Source organism: Tachyglossus aculeatus, chromosome 3 (assembly GCF_015852505.1).
Source record: "Tachyglossus aculeatus isolate mTacAcu1 chromosome 3, mTacAcu1.pri, whole genome shotgun sequence".
NCBI lineage: Eukaryota > Metazoa > Chordata > Mammalia > Monotremata > Tachyglossidae > Tachyglossus > Tachyglossus aculeatus.
Window position 1 is genome coordinate 99896999 of NC_052068.1, and position 20364 is coordinate 99917362.

The 20364-nt window shown below is 44.0% G+C and overlaps 1 protein-coding gene across 1 annotated transcript; it reads right to left on the reverse strand.

The window, feature by feature from the left end:
- Positions 1-1512: 1512 nt before the first annotated feature.
- On the reverse strand, positions 1513-13146 carry HAUS1 (HAUS augmin like complex subunit 1). The gene is made up of 9 exons (XM_038744038.1): positions 13058-13146; positions 11238-11412; positions 10344-10479; positions 9676-9810; positions 8020-8143; positions 7482-7547; positions 3849-3920; positions 2008-2055; positions 1513-1807 (listed from the first exon to the last, which is right to left on the reverse strand). Exons 1-9 carry the CDS (start codon positions 13079-13081, stop codon positions 1727-1729), a joined length of 861 nt encoding a protein of 286 aa, XP_038599966.1. The 5' UTR covers positions 13082-13146; the 3' UTR covers positions 1513-1726.
- Between the last annotated feature and the right edge of the window lie 7218 nt (positions 13147-20364).

Genomic DNA, 20364 nt, shown 5'->3' on the forward strand with positions numbered 1-20364 from the left:
AGGTGGCAATGGTAAACCACTTCCATATTTTTACCAGGAAAACACTATGGATACTCGACCAGAACGATTGCAGGTGGAAGCGGGGCGTTCTGGGAGAGATGTGTCCGTGGCGTCGCTATGGGTCAGAGACGACTTGACGGCATAAGACAGGACAGTTACACACATCCACATAAAACAAGTACGGACACGTCGATGATCAAAAACAGCTTTGCAAATGCTGTTTGTGGTGTGCTTATTTCTTCTACTCAAATCAGGGAAACGGGATATTGCCAGAGGTCGCTGAGGGAGTCCTTCTCCACTTGGAGAAGAAAATCCATCAAGGTTCGGAAGTAAGGGGATGTGGGGGGGAAGAAAGGAGGAGGAAACTCAAACAGCACCAGCTCGGCCACACCCCAGGCCCGAATCCTGAGACAAGCTGCCTGGTTCCCAAGTAGTACCACTGGCCCCGGACAAGGGGTTACAGGGACAGCTTGAGACCTTCTCGCCTTTTAATGATAGCATTTATCAAGTGCTTACTTTGTGCAAAGCACTGTTCTAAGCTCCTTTTAGACGGGTAGCCGAGGCAGAGCTGTAGCTGTGATGACCGATTCCACCTCCCGCTGCTCCTCTAGCCACAGCATCCATTTGCTCTTATTCGATTTATCTCTGATATTGTTTTAGCTTTCCCGTGGCTTAGTGGCAAGAGCCTGGGCTTGGGAGTCAGAGGTCGTGGGTTCTAATCCCGGCTCCGCCACTTGTCAGCTGTGTGACTTTAGGCAAGTCACTTCGCTTCTCTGGGCCCATTACCTCACCTGTAAAATGGGGATTAAGACTGTGAGCACCACCTGGGACAACCTAATAACCTTGTATCTCACCCAGCGCTTAGCACATTCATTCAATTGTATTTATTAAGCACTTACTGTGTGCAGAGTACTGTACTATGTGCTTGGAAAGTACAATTTGGCAATAATACATCCTATTATTGGGGGCAGGGAATGTGTCTGTTATTATACTCTCCCAAATGCTTAGTACAATACTTAGCACATAGTAAGCGCTTAACAAATACCATCATTATTATTAGTAGTAAGCGATTGTAGGACTCTTGGTGGTCACGGGACTCTAATTCCCACTAGGTCCCCTGATGCAGAAGTTGGTATAGTACTCTACACTCGGTGGCTGCTAAACACCTCCTATTATTGGGGGCGGGGAATGTGTCTGCTATATTGTACTCTCCCAAATGCTTAGTACAGTGCTTTGCACACAGTAAGTGCTCAATAGATATGGTCTGACTGATTATTAATGACAGAGGAAATCTGCAGTGGAACAAGGCATGAGAAAGGATGAGTGGATTTAGGGATGGTTCAATAGAGCCATTTAATGAAATTGGACAGGTGCATCTTAGGAAGCTTTAGAGTGGTCTACACAGAGTAGATGCTCATTTACTCATTGGCAGTAAATGCTACTGATTGACTTGAAAATTTCAAAGCCCTTGAAATGGTTGATGAACAACAGAATGCACAGAACCCGACTGGAGCAGTCTATCACATCTTTAGAGAAATCTGACAGAGCACCATTTGCCATTTTATTATTAAATACATGCTTGGGCACAGAACAATAAGATTATTCTATTGAGATACTTTTCTATAAATAGTGGAGACAAAATTGTATCTATGAACACAGAGACAGGTGACTGCGGAAAGCCGAGGGGAATGCCATTCAAAATTATACAAGTCCTTTTCGAATTTACTTAGTTGAAACGTCGTTTATTTTGCTCTTGTAAAAGTTCGGTCATGTCGACTTTCATTGTGAGTTCAGCGTCAATGGAGTTCTATGAAAAAGAATCAATACAAGAACTCTGAAAATAAGGACTTAATTTAAATAACAACTGTTTCAATCTGACACCTTTATAGTTTATAACCTGAAGGTTTTTTTCAATTTAAGTATTGAAGCCAGTACTACAGCATCGGATGAAGAAAGTCTGAGAGAGGGCAGTCTTTTTTTCAGAAGTTTTTCCCCTTATGTACATACCAGTTCTCGCTTTGCTTCTTCAATTTTGACCCGAGCAAGAGATGGGTTCTTTCAAAGAAAACAGAAAAGTGATTACAACATTTTCAGGAAACTAGCCAAAACTTATGAAAACAGCTCAAAATGTTTTGTCCCCTCATTTCTCCCCATCTCCGGTTCCTTTCCCATGTAATAATAATAATGACAATGGTATCTGTTAAGCACTTACTATGTGCCAAGAACTGTACTAAGCGTTGGGGTGGATCTGAGCATGTCGGTTTGGGCACAGTCCCTGTCCCACGTGGGGCTCACAGTCTCGATCCCCATTTTACAGCGTGGCTCAGTAGAAAGAGCCTGGGCTTGGGAGTCAGAGGTCATGGGTTCTAATCCTGGCTCTGCCACTTGTCAGCTGTGTGACTTTGGGCAAGTCATTTAACTTCTCTGGGCCTCAGTTACCTCACCTGTAAAATGGGGATTAAGACCGAGCCCCATGTGGGACAACCTGATCACCTTGTATCCCCCCCAGCGCTTAGAACAGTGCTTCGCACATAGTAAGAGCTTAACAAATACCATATTATTATTATTTTACAGGTGAGGCAACCGAGGCACAGTGAAGTTTTAAGTGACTTTCCCAAGGTCATAGAGCAGAGAAGTGGTAGAGCCGGGATTTCCTCTACCTCTCCCACCCCCAAATTTCAATCCTGGCTGCCATTCCCCTGGAATCACTGGTCTCCTCCCTTTCTTACGCTCTCTATCTCTATGACAAAGAAACGGAGCTAGGCTTCCAAATTTACTTATGGAGCAGAAGAACAGATCCTTCTCCCCTTCCATAATCTGTAATAACTCCTGAAACTGTGGTGAGATGGGTTTCTACGTCCTCAGCGAGATCAAGCACTTAGTACAGTGCTCTGCACACAGTAAGCGCTCAATAAATACAATTGAATGAATCCTGGCTGCACCCATGATGTCGACAAGGGATGGAAAAGAGCAGAGGCACATTTTCTGTCTCGTGCTACCGCTGCCAGTACAGAAGAGCTGTATTCTTGCCTACTGCCCGTGTTCCGTGAAGAGAAAGTGGCTGTTGCAACTGCAACACAGCTACAGGAAACAGCATGGCCTAGTGGAAAGAACATGGGCCTGAGAGCCAGAAGACCTGGGTTCTAATTCCAGCTCCACTACTTGTCTGCTGGGTGACCTCGGGTAAGTCACTTCACTTCTCTGGGCCTCAGTTACCTCATCTGTACAATGTAAGACTGTGAGCCCCAAGGGGGACAGGGACTGTGTCCAACCTGATTAGCCAGTACAGTGACTGACCTAGAGTAAGCCCTTAACAAATGCCATTTTTTAAAAAAATATTCCCCTAAACCTCTTAGGATAATGTTCTGTATCGTGGACCCCTACACAGAGAGAAATGTGGAAGCTGTAACAAAAAGTTTTTAACACCATGAATTCCTTCCCAGAAAACGTGCTCAAGTATGACCTCTCGTTTTAAGCAAATGCGTAAGGAGAAGCAGCGTGGCTCAGTGGAGTCAGAGGTCATGGATTCGAATCCCGACTCCGCCAATTGTCAGCTATGTGACTTTGGGTAAGTCACTTCACTTCTCTGTGCCTCAGTTCCCTCATCTGTAAAATGGGGATTAAGACTGTGAGCCCCCCGTGGGACAACCTGATCACCTTGTAAGCTCCCCAGCACTTAGAACAGTGCTTTCCACATAGTAAGCGCTTAATAAATGCCATCATAATTAGTATTATTATAACCACATATTCCCCAGTACCATGATTTGCAAGTGGAATGAATTCCACACTAATCAGCTAATTCAGATATCATTTGTGGGAACCAACCATTTAAGTGTCATGACAATTACCGGCATTAAGTCTAAATAGGATTCCAATTTCTTCTTCACCGGTGCAGTCTGTTTTTTCAGTTCTGATAGTTTCTGGGAAGAGATCAGTATTAGAATTAGTAAAGAGTCTCAGACAAAAGAAGTTCACAATCTGAATACTTCTAGTTTCTAAAATAAAATATTGAATAAAAGTACCAGAAATAGAACTGTAAAAGATCATTGTCCATTATCTTTCAAACTGACTTTTGATTATGTAAAGAAGAGTTTGGGGAAGTATTTATAACAACATCAAAAAACAAAGGAGTAGGAGTTTAGACAAGCTGTAGTCGGTAAAAACCAAAAACAAAGTAGGATTTGGAGGAAAAACAAGCTTATGGGAACAACAGGAAATCAAACTATATGTAAAACAAATACTACTACCAGCTGACAATTTGGAAAAAAGACAAAAGCAAACACAAGAACTGAGCAGCTTCTACACTGTGAGCCCACTGTTGGGTAGGGACCGTCTCTATATGTTGCCAACTTGTACTTCCCAAGTGCTTAGTACAGTGCTCTGCACACAGTAAGCGCTCAATAAAAACGATTGAATGAATATTCAGTATTCCATAAAAACACAAGAGAAGCATTACCAGAACTAGTCCAAGGATATAATTTTAATCATCTGTGATAAAAACGGGAAACCACAATCACCTGTTAATCAAGTGCTAAGCATTTGGGATAATAGGACAGAAGATAATCATTCCCCGCCCTTAAGAAATCAATCGATGGTATTTATTGAGCACTTGCTGTGTGCACAGCATTGGGCTAAGTGGTTTGGAAAATACAACCGAGTTCACACTGTAGTAGGGGAGATGGGCGATAAAATAAATTACAGACAGTGGAAGAGGCAGAGCGTTAGGGCACATCCTTAAGGATCCTAAGGATGTATAAGGACAAATCCAAGTGCCTGGATGACACAGAACGGAGGATTAATAGGGCGGAAAAATAAGACACTAGTCAGGGAAGGCTTCCTGGAGGAGATGTGATTTTAGTAGGACTTTGAAGGTGGAGGGAGTAAATACTATTGGTGAGGAGGGAGTGGTGGACGTCCCAGGCCAGAGGGAGGATGTGAGCAAAGGGACAACAGCAAGTGAGACGAGATCTATGGTACATAGTATGATAGTATGTATATGATATGATATGATAGTACATAGTATGATATATGGTACATATATGGTAGAGATATATGGTACATAGGGTGGAGTGAAGTGTGTGGGCTGGTTTGTAGTGGGAGGTGAGCTGATGTGCCTTGCCTTAAATTCAGTTATGAGGAGTTTCACTTTGCTGCCGAGATAGATAAGTAACCACTGGAGGATTTTATGGAGCGGGGTGATGCTTACAGGCTGTTTTTGTAGAAAAAATGATCCAGGAAGCAGAATCAAGTATGGACTGGAGTGGGGAGAAACTGGAGGCAAGGAAGTCGGTGAGAAGATTGATGCAGTAGTTGAGGGGGGATTGGAGAAGTGCCTGGTTCAGCATAGATTGAGGGCAAGAGGAGGAGTCTACAGTTACCAAAAGGGTCTGATGACAAACTGAAAATGCGGGATGAAAGAGATGAGTCAAGGATGATGCCAAGGCTGAAACAGGGAGGGGGGTGGTGTTGCCTACAGGGATGACAAAAGCGGAGAGCAGAGATGTCCTGAAGGCAGGAGGAAATATGGGAATGCAGAGAAGCCAAGAGGCCAGGGCTGCAGATGTAGATTTGGGAGTCATCCGCAGAGAGATGGAAGATGAAGCCACAGGAGCGAATGAGTTCTCCAAGGGAGTGGGTGTCGATTGGAAATAGAAGGGGGTCCAGAACTGAGCCTGAAGGGATTCCCCCACCCCCAGTCAGGGGGTGGGAAGTAGAGGAGGAGTCAGCAAGAGACTGAAAATGAATGGCAGGAGAGATGGGAGGAGAACCAGGAGAGGAGAGTGTCAGTGAGACCGAGGTTAGTGTTTCCAGGAGAAGGGGGTGGTCCACAGTGCTGAAGGCAGCTGAGAATAGGAGGATTAGGATGGAGTCAAGCTAATAGGGGTAGACAGACCAAAACTATAATTAGTGGGAACATGAACTGGAATGCATATATTAGGATAAAAAAGCTGAATAACTGAATGCATAAATATATAAACATATATATAGTGGTCAGAGTAGTCAGTCATATTTATTGAGTGCTTACTGTGTGCAGAGCACCGTACTAAGCACGTGGGAGAATATAACAAGAGTTGGTAGAGACATTCCCTGCCCACCATGAGCTTATAGACTGGGGGGATGGGAGGGGAAAGACATTACTATAAATTATGGATGTAGAATGAAATAAACGCTGCAACTGTGGCGTTGCCCATTAATTGAGGAAATCTTCCTGGAGGAGGGGGGATTTGAGTATGTCTTTGAAGGTGGGGAGAGCTGTGGTCTGCCTGATTTCATTAGGGAGGGAGGTCCAGGCTCAGTAAACAACATGAGTGAGAAGTCAAGAGGCCTGGACAGTTGGTAGCCCGGTTCAGTTAGGACGTGAGCTAGGAAGGGAGGGGTGATTCATTCATTCAATCGCATTTATTGAGCTCTTACTGTGTGCAGGGCACTGTACTAAGCACTAGGGAAAAACAAGTTGGCAACATATAGAGATGGTCCCTACCCAACAATGGACTCACAGCCTGGAATGTGATGAGGGTGAAGAGTGGAGAGAGCCATTTATGCAAGCTGGAGAAAGCTGTTCGAAGCCCTTGAAGTCAACAGTGAGTAGTTTCTGCTTGATGCCGAGGGGCATGGGGAGCCGTTGGCAGTGAGAAACAGCTGGGATGAAGTTAATAAACCATAGGCTTCGGAGTCAGGAGACCTGGGTTCTGATCTCAGCATTATGACTTGCCTGTTGTGTTACCTCAGGCAAGTCACTTAACTCCTCTGGGCCTTTGGTTTCCTTAGCTCTAAAATGGGGCTAAAATACCTGTTGTTCTCCCATCTGTAAGCCCCATTTGGGACGGGGACAGTGTCTGAGCCGATTATCCTCTATCTATCCCATAATTCTTAGCATGCAGGCATAGCACAATTACTATTTGAATGGAGAGACGTGGGCCGAGCACAAGGCGATCTGTGCGAAAGTGTGGAGGGCAGACTGAAAGTGGAAGAGAGTGGAGGCAGGCAGACCCTTGGAAAGAATAATACCCAGGCGGTGGGTCTGTGAAACGTTTAGGGAGGAAGACAGTAAAAGAATATATCAAGAGCAGAACGAATTTCTGAGAGGTGCATGTTCAATTTCTTCAGTCCTGCCAGAACACGCATGTTCAATCTGTGCTTAAACTGGACTAGGATTGGGGAATATTCTCCCGACAAACAAGTTGGTTCAGACGTGGAGGGCCACAGCAGTAAAGCAACTGCTTGCAACCACGTGGGCAAGTGGACGGGATTGTGACCCAGGAGCATTTCAGGACGGGTTTCAATCAATGACAAAGTTATATAAAATGTAGAGAATAAGCAAAAACAAGTTAGACTACATACTGAGGTTCAACAGTGTAATTACGAAAAGAGTTTTAAAGCTGCGTGAAAGGAAGCAAAGTTACTATGGAAATCTTAAAGGGCTTTGGTACGCTTTCTCTTTTTGTCACAGTTTTCCCTAAATAAAAACAAGAAGCACCCACCTCTGAAAGGGCCACTATCGCCTGATGAGACAACGAGGCATCCATCCCTCTAGCTGAAAGTTGCTCCTAAAAACAAACACACACCCTTCCCATCAGTATAGTTTTGAGATTCTGCTACTGTCACGAGCATGATATAACTAGTTACAATTCCAAGTTCTTTAATCATCCCCTGCCCGCAACGAAAGGCTTGAGGAAACTAGGAAGAGTAGGCTCATATAAAATAAAGGTGATTTGGGAGAAAAAGATGGGGTGACAGGTTGGAAACCCAACCGCGATATCTGAGAGTTTCAGTGGAAGCTAAAACTCCCTGATGTGCACCAAGCCCAGTCATTATCTAATTTTACAACTTGAGTTGAATTTTTTTAAAATCTAAAACTTTAAATACCATCTTTATTACATTAATAATCTACACTTTTTAACAAGAAAAGCATACTGATTTAAAAATTCTTCCCTACAAGTTAGCCTGAAAATCCAGAGGAAATAAAAGTGTGAACAAATAATGAGGAGTAAAATGGTTACACTCGGTCCTCACACAAACCTCTGCAACTTGGATTCTGCATCTAAAATCTTCAGATTTGGCTTTAAGAAATTCCATGTTCCGCATGTGACTGTGAGCTTTGGTTCTCTCTACGGATAAGTGCTGTTCGGTTTTTCTGAGGTCCCTTTAAGAGAAGCAAAGTTTTGTTTCCTTCAAAAAACCTCTTTTTTTAAAAAAAAAACAATGTAGAAGACACACTGAATTGTAAAAAAAACCTCCTACCACTCATAACAAAAAAATTGGAAGGACACTTGAAAAAACTTGGTCACTTGTTGACTTCTACTACAGGCTACATGCTCTAAGGAAACCTATTTCTGTTTCAATCGATCAATCATTTATTGAGCTCTTACTGTGTGCAGAGTACTGTATAAGCACTTGGGAGAATACAATATAACAATCTAACAGACACATTCCCCACCCAAGACAAGCTTATAGACTAGAGGGGAAAACAGACATTAATATGAATAAATACATTACAGGTGTTTACTTACGGGCTGTGGGCCTGGGGGTGAATAAAGAGCAAGTCAAGGCAACACAGAGGGGAGTTTGGAAGAAAAGGAAAAGAGGGCTTAATCAGAGAAGGTCTAGATAAAATGTGCCTTCAATGAGGCTTTGAAGCTGGGGAGAATCATTGTCTGACGGATATGAAGCAGGAGGGCAATCCAGGCCAGAGGCAGGACATGGGTGACAGGTTGGCAACGAGATACATGAGATTGTGGTACAGTGAGAAGGTTGGCGACAGAGAAGCAAAGTGTGCAGCTGAGCTGTAGTATGAGAGTAGCGAGGTGAAGGAGGGGGCAAGGTGATTGCCTGCTTTAAAGTCGATCATAAGGAGTTTGTCTTTGATGTGGAGGTGGATGGGCAACCACTGGAGGTTCTTCAGGAGTGAACTGAATGATTTTTGTAGAAAAATGATCAGGGCAGCAGAGTGAAGTACGGACTGGAAGGTCAGGAAGGAGGCTGATATAGTAATCAAGTCAGAATAGGATAAATCCTTGGCTTAATGTGGTAGCAGTTTGGATGGAGAGGAAAGGAAGGATTTTAGTGATGTTGTGGCGGTTGAACCGAGAGGATTTAGCGATAGACTGAATATGTGGATTGATGAGAGAAAGGACCCAAGGATATTGACAAGGTTACGGGCTCGTGAGACAGGAAGGATGGTGGTGCCATCTACAGTGACGGGGAAGTCATGGGAAGGACAGGGTTTGGGTGGAAAGATAAGGAGCTCTGTTTTGGACACGATGAGTTTGAGGTGATGGGAGAATATCCAAGTAGAGATGTCTTGAAGGCGGGAGGAAATATGAGACTGCGGAGAGGGAGAGAAATCAGGGCTGTTCTTCATAAATCAAGTAACATGCATCATCAAGATGGAAATGTTTTAATGTAACCGACTCATTTTGGGACTCCAACTTTGAGTTTCCAGTGCCGCATTGAACATATATACTGAAGCCATTTTTTGATATATCTCAAGGTTTATGCCTCCAGTTCACCCATGTGTGTTAAAACTATTTTACCTATTACTCTAGAGTGTGAGCTCATTGTGGACGAGGAATGTGTGGTCATATTATGCTCTCCCAAACGCTTAGTATAGTGCTTTGCACAGAGTAAATGCTCAATAAATACAACTGAATGAATGAATGTGTGAATACTACTTACTCTTGCAGACGCTTTTCTAGTACAAGAGTTGCAGTTAGCTTTTTTCTAAGATGGGTCAATTCGGTTTCCATTTCCTCATTTTTTGATTCAGTCTGAAGAATATCTGAAGTCAAGTCATTCACTGCAGGGATGAAACTAAGAAACAAAATCAATCTTTGGTATTTACTGAGCACTTACTGTGTGTACGGAGCACTGTACTAAGCACGTGGGAGAGTACAACACAACAGAGTTGGCAGGCATGTTCCCTTTCCACAACAGGCTTACAGTCTGGAGGGGCAGGTAGACATCAAGCTAAAACATATTATAATTTAAAGATATGTACACAAGGGCTGTGGAGTTGAGGGTGGACCGAATATCTAAATGCGCAAAAGTCGTAGATCCAAATGCAGAGCAAATGCAGAAGGGAGGAGGAACTGGGGAAAAGGAGGCTTAATCAGAGAAGGCCTCTGGCCTCCGATCGCACAAGTCAAAGCCCTGCAGAAGGCTACTATCAAACATTCATTTTTTTCTTTTACCTTCTGTAAAAACCTTTCATGGTTTTCTCTTTTTTTAGCATGACACACGGTTTTCTTAAACTGCTAGTTTTGTTTATTCTAAACAGCACTGCGCTTGGTAAATAAGGTCAGGACACTACACTGGTCAAAATAAAAGATTGGTGCAAAAACTACCTCGCTAGTGAAGTGTCCTTGGTTTCCAGAACTACCGCACTGTCAACCAAAGCCTTCAGATAGTTACTACCCATACTGGAGAGACTGGTGAAGGAAAGATTGATACTCTCCATGAGAAGATCTTGGAGATAAATGCCTGAAAGACATAAAAAGCATTTGATGAACACGTGAAGTATTTCTATTAAGTAATCCAAGAGGAATCCAGGTTAAAGCTTGTACCCACTGCTCTAGCCACTCAATTTCATTAAGTTACAACCTTAACGGCGGAAGGGGGGAATTAAAAGGAGAAGGTTAGGGCATTTAAAAACAGAGAGCTATCCAAGAGCCCCTGCAAAACGGTGGAAAAAATAAACCTGAAATACTTTTCAATAATATTGAAAGTCAAAAGGCATGGCAGTCAGAGGAGAAGTGATCAAACTAAGGCAGGAGTTGAGTAACTGGTAGAACTATAGAGGAATCATCTAATTCAAAAGGCCAGGAACGTAAAAGGAACGAAGAAATATCAATCGACTGTATTTATTGAGTGTACTCAAAGCTTGGGAGAGCAGACTGTAAGTTCACTGTGGGCAGAGAAACAAGTCTACCAACTGTTATAGTGTACTCTCCCAGGCGCTTAGTACAGCACTCTGCACAAAGTAAGCACTCAATAAATATGACTGGCTGGATGATTACATAGCAGACACATTGCTGGGCCACAGCGAGCTTATTTTAAAGAGCGCTGGCTTCTTCTGTCACCTTGCACCAAATGACTTTGCACCTCAAATGTAAAAGAAAAGGAAAGAAAAAGGTCCCATCCTGCCCACCTCCCTAAATTTGCCACTTATTTTTTTTTTTTAGCATATCTACTCATTTTGCCCTGAGAGGAGTTTATCAAATTCACAGCCTTAGCCACACCTTGCGATTCATATTCAGCTGCTTTCTGCTTCAAATCTTCAATTACCAAGGAGACGTCCCTGTCCCGGCCATGATTGCATTCTGCGAGGTAACTCAAGATTTCCGTGGTCCGCGGATTCACCTCATACTGTGGGATGGGCTGATCACCGAACACCTTCTTCAACCATGAGGCAATCTGAATAGTCGGTAAAACAAAAGCAATTTCACTCAGCGATGAAAAGGGTGATGGGGGAAAGTCAGTCAATCTTATTGAGTGCCTACAGTGTGCACAGCACTGTACTAAGCACTTGGGAGAGTACACTCCCCCACTGCAAAGCCTTATCAAAGGCCCATCTCCTCCAAGGAGCCTTCCCTAAGCCCTCCTCTCCTCTTCTCCCACTCCCTTCTGCTCCACTCTTACTTGCTCCTTCATTCATCCTCCCTCCCACCCCCACGGCACATATGTATATATCTGTAATTTATTTATTTATATTAATGTCTGTCTGTCTCCCCTCTAAACTGAATTGTACTTTCCAAGCGCTTCGTACAGTGCTCTGCACACGGTAAGTGCTCAATAAATACGATTGAATGAATGAATGTGAGCTCACTGTGGGTAGGGAATATGTATGTTTGTTGTTATATAGTAATATATTGGTTATTGCTCTTATCTGTTGATGTTACGTAATGTTATATCATAATAACTGTGGTATTTGTTAAGGACTTACTGTGTCCCAGGCACTGCACTAAGCGCTGGGGTGGATACAAGCAAATCGGGTTGGACCCAGGCCGATTGTTTTATGGTACTCTCCCAAATGCTTAGTGTTCAATCCTTCAATCGTATTGAGTGCTTACTGTGTGCAAAGCACTGTACTAAGTGCTTGGAAAGTACAACTGGGCAACAGAGACATTCCCTGCCCAGCAACGGGCTCACAGTGTAGAAGTGGGGAGACAGACAACAAAACAGAACAAGTAGACAGGCATCGCTAGCATCAAAATAAATAAATAGAATTATAGATATAGCCACCTAGGCCAGTGCTGTGCATAGAGTAAGCGCTGAATCAATACCACCGATTGATTGACGGACAGTCCTGAGGACCAGAGCCGGCCTGGGCAGGATAGGAATGGTACAGTGCTCTGCACATAGTAAGCGCTCAATACGATTGATTGATTGAATGGGGATGGGATGAAAAGCAGCAGCGTGGCTCAGTGAAAAGAGCCCGGGCTTTGGAGTCGGAGGTCATGGGTTCAAATCCCGATTCCGTCAATTGCCAGCTGTGTGCCTTTGGGCAAGTCAGTTAACTTCCCTGTGCCTCAGTTACCTCATCTGTAAAATGGGGATTAAGACTGTGAGCACCATGTGGGACAACCTGATCACCTTGTAACTTCCCAAGCGCTTAGAACAGTGCTTGGCACATAGTAAGCGCTTAATCATCATCATCATCAATCGTATTTATTGAGCGCTTACTGAGTGCAGAGCACTGTACTAAGTGCTTGGGAAGTACAAGTTGGCAACATATAGAGACAGTCCCTACCCAACAGTGGGCTTAATAATTGCTGTCATTATTAGGATGACTTTGTGTGTGGAGCTTTGGAGTCGGAGGTCATGGGTTCAAATCCCGACTCCGCCAATTGCCAGCTGTGTGACTTTGGGCAAGTCACTTCACTTCTCTGGGCCTCAGTTCCCTCATCTGTAAAATGGGGATGAAGACTGTGAGCCCCTCGTGGGACAACCTGGTCACCTTGTAACCTCCCCAGCGCTTAGAACAGTGCTTTGCACGCAGTAAAGCGCTTAATAAATGCCATTATTATCATTAGGATGGGGGTGGGGCCCCCGTCCCCACCTTGGCGCTCTTCTGCTCCTCCATGACAACGGCCGGATCTCCCGCTTCTTCGTCGTCCCCACCCCACGTGACCCCGCGACGAGGCTGGCGGCGTGACGTCATCCCCCGCAACGCGCATGCGCCCGGCGGGGCGGTTGCCCGTCCTTCCCCGGGCGCCCGGCGCATCCTGGGAATGGTAGTTCTGGCCCGGCCCCGCTAGTACCAGGGGCATTCTGGGAGTGGTAGTTCGGGAGGCGTTCGACGGGCGTGATGTTACTGGGGTTGGTATTTTTTAAGCGCTTACGATGTGCGAAGCACAGTTTAGAGCGCTGGAGGGGATATAAGGTGATTAGGTGGTTCCACAGTCTTCATCCCCATTTTCCAGATGAGGCCACTGAGGTACAGAGAGGTGAAGTGATTTGCCTAAAGTCACACAGCCGCCCCCTCGTCCCCCTCTCCATCCCCCCATCTTACCTCCTTCCCTTCCCCACAGCACCTGTATATATGTATATATGTTTGTACATATTTATTACTCTATTTATTTTTTTATTTATTTTCCTTGTACATGTCTATTTTATTTTGTTAGTATGTTTGGTTTTGTTCTCTGTCTCCCCCTTTTAGACTGTGAGCCCACTGTTGGATAGGGACTGTCTCAATATGTTGCCAATTTGTACTTCCCAAGCGCTTAGTACAGTGCTCTGCACACAGTAAGCGCTCCATAAATATGATTGATGATGACAAGTGGCGGGGCTGGGATTAGCTCCTTCCCTTCCCCACAGCACCTGTATAAATGTATATATGTTTGTACATATTTATTACTTTATTCATTTTACTTGTACATATCTATTCTTTTTATTTTATTTTGTTAGTATGTTTGGTTTTGTTCTCTGTCTCCCCCTTTTAGACTGTGAGCCCACTGTTGGATAGGGACTGTCTCTATATGTTGCCAATTTGTACTTCCCAAGCGCTTAGTACAGTGCTCTGCACACAGTAAGCGCTCCATAAATACGATTGATGATGACAAGTGGCGGGGCTGGGATTAGCTCCTTCCCTTCCCCACAGCACCTGTATAAATGTATATATGTTTGTACATATTTATTACTTTATTCATTTTACTTGTACATATCTATTCTTTTTATTTTATTTTGTTAGTATGTTTGGTTTTGTTCTCTGTCTCCCCCTTCTAGACTGTGAGCCCACTGTTGGGTAGGGACTGTCTCTACATGTTGCCAACTTGTACTTCCCAAGCGCTTAGTACAGTGCTCTGCACACAGTAAGCGCTCAATAAATACGATTGATTGATTGATTAGAACCCACGACCTCCGACTCCCAAGCCCGTGCTCTTTCCACTGAGACACGATTCCTTCTGTGGCGAGGGCAGTCATTTAGCCCTCCCTTTACCACACAATGCAAGTTTCTTCATTTGTGCAAAGACGTAATGATCTGAAAAAGCCTAAACTCAGTCAGCGACCCAATCAAGCAGTTATTAGCCTGGGAGTCAGTGGGTCATGAGTTCTAATGCCAGCCCCGCCGCTTGTCTGCTGTATGACCTTGAGGAAGTCACTTCACTTCTCCGGGCCTCAGGTCCCTCATCTGTAAAATGGGGATCAATCAATCGATTGTATTTATTGAGCCCTTACTGTGTGCAGAGCACTGTACTAAGCGCTTGGGAAGTACAAGTTGGCAACATATAGAGACAGTCCCTACCCAACAGTGGGCTCACAGTCTAGAAGGGGGAGACAGAGAACAAAACCAAACATACTAACAAAATAAAATAAATAGAATAGATATGTACAAGTAAAATAAATAAATAGAGTAATAAATATGTACAAACATATATACATATATACAGGTGCTGTGGGGAAGGGAAGGGGGATGAAGACTGTGAGCCCCATGTGGGACAACTTGATTACCTTGTATCTACCCCAGTGCTTAGAAGAGTGCTTTGCACCTAGTAAGTGCTTAACAAATCATCATCATCATCAGTCGTATTTATTGAGCGCTTACTGTGTGCAGAGCACTGTACTAAGCGCTTGGGAAGTACAAATTGGCAACATATAGAGGCAGTCCCTACCCAACAGTGGGCTCACAGTCTAAAAGGGGGAGACAAAACCAAACATACTAACAAAATAAAATAAATAGAATAGATATGTACAAGTAAAATAAATAAATAGAGTAATAAATACGTACAAACATATATACATATATACAGGTGCTGTGGGGAAGGGAAGGAGGTAAGATGGGGGGATGGCGAGGGAGACGAGGGGGAGAGGAAGGAAGGGGCTCAGTCTGGGAAGGCCTCCTGGAGGAGGTGAGCTCTCAGTAGGGCCTTGAAGGGAGGAAGAGAGCGAGCTTGGCGGATGGGCAGAGGGAGGGCAATTATTGTTATTATTATAGTAGCATTTGTTAAGCACTTACTATGTGCCAAGCACTGAGCTAAGCGCGAGGCTAGAAACAAGATAATCAATTCCCACATGGGTTCACGGTCTAAGTAGGAGGGAAGAGAGGTATTAAATCCCGATTTTGCAGAAGACGGAACTGAGGCACAGAGAGTTGCCCAAAGTCACACAGCAGGAAAGCGGCAGAGCTGGGATTAATCACTCAAACATATTTATTGAGTGTTTACCGTCTTCAGAATGCTGCTTGGGAGAGTATAATAGAGTAAGACACCCAGCTCCTCAAAAAAACTCCATCAACCATTGCCCATCAACCTCTGCTACAAAAAAAAACAACCTCCTCACTATTGGCTTCAAAGCTCTCCATCCCCTTGCCCCCTCCTACCTCATCTCGCTTCTCTCCTTCTTCAGCCCAGCCCACACACTCCGCTCCTCTTGCAAAAGCATCATGGCATAGTGGATAGAGCACGGGCCTGGTCATGGGTTCTAATCCCGGCTCCGCCACGTGTCTGCTGTGTGACCTTGGGCAAATCGCTTCACTTCTCTGGGCTTCAGTTCCCTCACCTGTAAAATGGGGATTGACACCGTGAGCCCCGTTTGGGACAGACACCGTGTCCAACCCGATTCGCTTGAATCCACCCCAGTGCTTAGTACAGGGACGGGTACTGGGAAGCAGCATGGCCTAGTGGCAAGAGCACGGGCTTGGGACTCAGAGATCATCATCATCAATCATATTTATTGAGCGCTTACTATGTGCAGAGCACTGTACTAAGCGCTTGGGAAGTACAAATTGGCAACATATAAAGACAGTCACTACCCAACAGTGGGCTCACAGTCTAAAAGGGGGAGACAGAGAACAAAACCAAACACACTAACAAAATAAAATAAATAGAATAGATATGTACAAGTAAAATAAATAAATAAATAAATACAGTAATAAATATGTACAAACATATATACATATATACAGGTGCTTTGGGTTCTAATCCCAGCTCTGCCCCCTGTCTGCTGTGTGACCTTGGGCAAATCACTTCACTTCTCCATGCCTTAGTTACTTCATCTGTAAAGTGGGGGAGTGTGAGCCTCATGTGGGACAGGTAGTGTCCAACCTGAATACCCTGTATCTCGAACAGCGCTTGACACATTGTACGCACTTCTCAAATATCATTATGATTACATAGGAAGCATTTAATACCATTTTTCTTATTATTTTTAAGTATAGGCTTGCCTCTCCATCACCTTTGCTTTTATTTGTGCCTCTCATCATTTGTACATATGTATTACTCTGTTTTATTAATGATGTGTATATAGCTATGATTCTATTTATCTATTTTGATGGTATTGACACTTGTCTACTTGTTTTGTTGTCTCTATCCCCTTTCTAGACTGTGAGCCCATTGTTGGGTAGGGACCATCTCTGTTGCCGAGTTGTACTTTCCGAGCACTTAGTACAGTGCTCTGCACAAAATAGGCGCTCAATTAATATGATTGAATGAATGAACTGAAGATTATCGGAAAAGCAGCGTGGTTTAGGGGAAAGAGCATGGGCTTGGGAGTCAGAGCTCATGGGTTCTAATCTAGGCTCCACCAGTTGTCAGCTGTGTGACTTTGGGTGAGTCGCTTCACTTCTCTGTTCCTCCATTCCCCCATCTGTAAAATGGGGATGAAGACCGTGAGCCCCACCAGGGACAACCCAATGACCTTGTATCTACCCTAGCGTTTAGACCAGCGCCTGGCACATAGTAAGCGTTGGGCTCAGCGGAAAGAGTGCAGGCTTGGGAGTCAGAGGATGTGGGTTCTAATTCCGGCTCTGCCACTTGTCTGTTGTGTGACCCTGGCCAAGTCACTTAACTCCTCTGTGCCTCAGTGACCTCATCTGAAATGGGGGTTAAAAGTGTGAGCCCCATGTGGGACAACCTGATGACCCTGTATCTCCCCCAGCGCTTAGAACAGTGCTTGGCACATGGTAAGCGCTAAACAAATGCCATAATGATGCTGCTGCTGATGATGATTATTAACAAATGCCATCGTGATGATGAGTCAGAGGTGATGGGTTCAAATCCCAGCTCCACCAATTGTCCGCTGTGTGACTTTGGGCAAGTCAGTTAATTTCTCTAGGCCTCAATTACCTCATCTGTAAAATGGGGATTAAGACTGTGAGCCCCCCGTGGGACAACCTGATCACCTTGTAACCTCCCCAGCGCTTAGAACAGTGCTTTGCATGTAGGCGCTTAATAAGTATTTATTACTCTTTATTTCATTTGTACATATTTATTCCTGTTTTATTTGTACATATTTTACTTGTACATATTTACTATTTATTTTGTTAATAATAATAATAATAATGGCATTTGTTACATGCTTAATTAATTAATTAATAATGGCATTTGTTAAGCTATTACTATGTGCAGAGCACTGTTCTAAGTGCTGGGGAGGATATAAGGTGATCAGGTTGTCCCTCTTGGGGCTCACAGTCTTCACCCACATTTTACAGATGAGGTAACTGAGGCACAGAGAAGTTAAGTGACTTGCCCAAAGTCACACAGCTGACAAGCAGTGGAGCTGGGGTGATGTGAATTTAGCTATAATTCTGTTTATTCTGACAATTTTGACACCTGTCTACATGTTTTGTTTTGTTGTCTGTCTCCCCCTTCTAGACTATGAGCCCGCTGTGGAGTAGGGACCGTCTCTATATGTTGCCGACTTATTTTATTTATTTTATAATGGCATTTATTAAGCTCTTACTATGTGCAAAGCACTGTTCTAAGCGCTGGGGAGGTTACAAGGTGATGAGGTTGTCCCACGTGGGGCTCACAGTCTGAATCCCCATTTTACAGATGAGGTAACTGAGGCACAGAGAAGTGAAGTGACTTGCCCAAAGTCACACAGCTGACAATTGACGGAGCCTGGATTTGAACCCATGACCTCTGACTCCAAAGCCCGGGCTCTTTCCACTGAGCCACGCTGCTTATACTTTCCAAGCGCTTAGGACAGTGCTCTGCACACAGTAATCGCTCAAAGAATACGATTGAATTAATTAATGAATAAATGCTATCATCATTATTAACAAATGCCATCATCAACGTGGCTCGATGGAAAGAGCACAGGCTTGGGAGTCAGAGGTCATGGGTTCAAATCCCCACTCTGCCATGGGACAACCTGATCACCTTGTAATAATAGTAATAATGCCAGTTATTTAGCACTTACTATGGGTGAAGCACTTGTAGCCTCCCCAGGGCTTAGAATAGTGCTTTGCCCATAGTAAGCGCTTAATAAATGCCATCATGATTATTATTATCAAGTGAAATCAGGTGAACACCTCACGCTGCCACTGATATCCTCCTTGAATCAATCAATCGTATTTATTGAGTGCTTCCTGTGTGCAGAGCACTGTACTAAGCGCTTGGGAAGTACAAGCTGGCAACATATAGAGACGGTCCCTACCCAACAGTGGGCTCACAGTCTAGAAGGGGGAGACAGAGAACAAAACCAAACATACTAACAAAATCAAAATAAATAGAATAGATAGGTACAAGTAAAATAAATAAATAGATAGAGTAATAAATACGTACATATGTAAATGTGTACACATGTACACATTTAATACGCATGTAAATATGTACATATGTAAATATGACCTTGCAAAATAAAATAAATAGGACAGGTACAAGTAAAATAAATAAATAGAGTAATGAATATGTACATATGTAAATGTGTACATATGTACAAATTTAATACACATGTAAATATGTGCATATGTAAATATGGCCTTGTAAAATAAAATAAATAGGACAGGTACAAGTAAAATAAATAGAGTAATAAATATGTACAGATGTAAATGTATACATATGTACACATTTAATACACATGTAAATATGTACATATGTAAATATGACCTTGCAAAATAAAATAAATAGCATAGATAGGTACAAGCAAAACAAATAAATAGAGTAATAAATATGTACATATGTAAATGTGTACATATGTACACATTTAATGCACATGTAAATGTGTACATATGTACATATGTCCACGGAAACTGCCCTCTCAAAGGTCACCAATGACCTCCTGCTTGCCAAATCCAACGGCTCCTACTCTGTCCTAATCCTCCTCGACCTCTCAGCTGCCTTTGACACTGTGGACCACCCCCTTCTCCCCAACACGCTATCTGACCTTGGCTTCACAGACTCCGTCCTCTCCTGGTTCTCCTCTTATCTCTCCGGTTGTTCTTTCTCAGTCTCTTTTGCAGGCTCCTCCTCCCCCTCCCATCCTCTTACTGTGGGGGTTCCCCAAGATTCTGTGCTTGGTCCCCTTCTGTTCTCGATATACACTCACTCCCTTGGTGACCTCATTCGCTCCCACGGCTTCAACTATCATCTCTACGCTGATGACACCCAGATCTACATCTCTGCCCCTGCTCTCTCCCCCTCTCTCCAGGCTCGCATCTCCTCCTGCCTTCAGGACATCTCCATCTGGATGTCTGCCCGCCACCTAAAACTCAACATGTCCAAGACTGAACTCCTTGTCTTCCCTCCCAAACCCTGCCCTCTCCCTGACTTTCCCATCTCTGTTGACGGCACTACCATCCTTCCCGTCTCACAAGCCCGCAACCTTGGTGTCACCCTCGACCCCGCTCTCTCATTCACCCCTCACATCCAAGCCGTCACCAAAACCTGCCGGTCTCAGCTCCGCAACATTGCCAAGATCCGCCCTTTCCTCTCCATCCATACCGCTACCCTGCTCATTCAAGCTCTCATCCTGTCCCATCTGGACTACTGCATCAGTCTTCTCTCTGATCTCCCATCCTCGCGTCTCTCTCCACTTCAATCCATACTTCATGCTGCTGCCCGGATTATCTTTGTCCAGAAACGCTCTGGGCATATCACTCCCCTCCTCAAAAATCTCCAGTGGCTACCGATCAATCTGCGCATC

What these genes read in the sequence shown, in the direction of transcription:
- HAUS1 (XM_038744038.1), bottom strand. Translation starts at nt 13,081, where the DNA reads ATGGAGGAGCAGAAGAGCGCCAAG. An exon ending in AGCTGAATATGAATCGCAAG is followed by an intron (nt 10,480 to 11,237) that starts GTGTGGCTAAGG and finishes TATGTCTTTCAG; the next exon opens with GCATTTATCTCCAAGATCTT. An exon ending in AAGAAGCAAAGCGAGAACTG is followed by an intron (nt 1,808 to 2,007) that starts GTATGTACATAA and finishes TCTTTTTCATAG; the next exon opens with AACTCCATTGACGCTGAACT.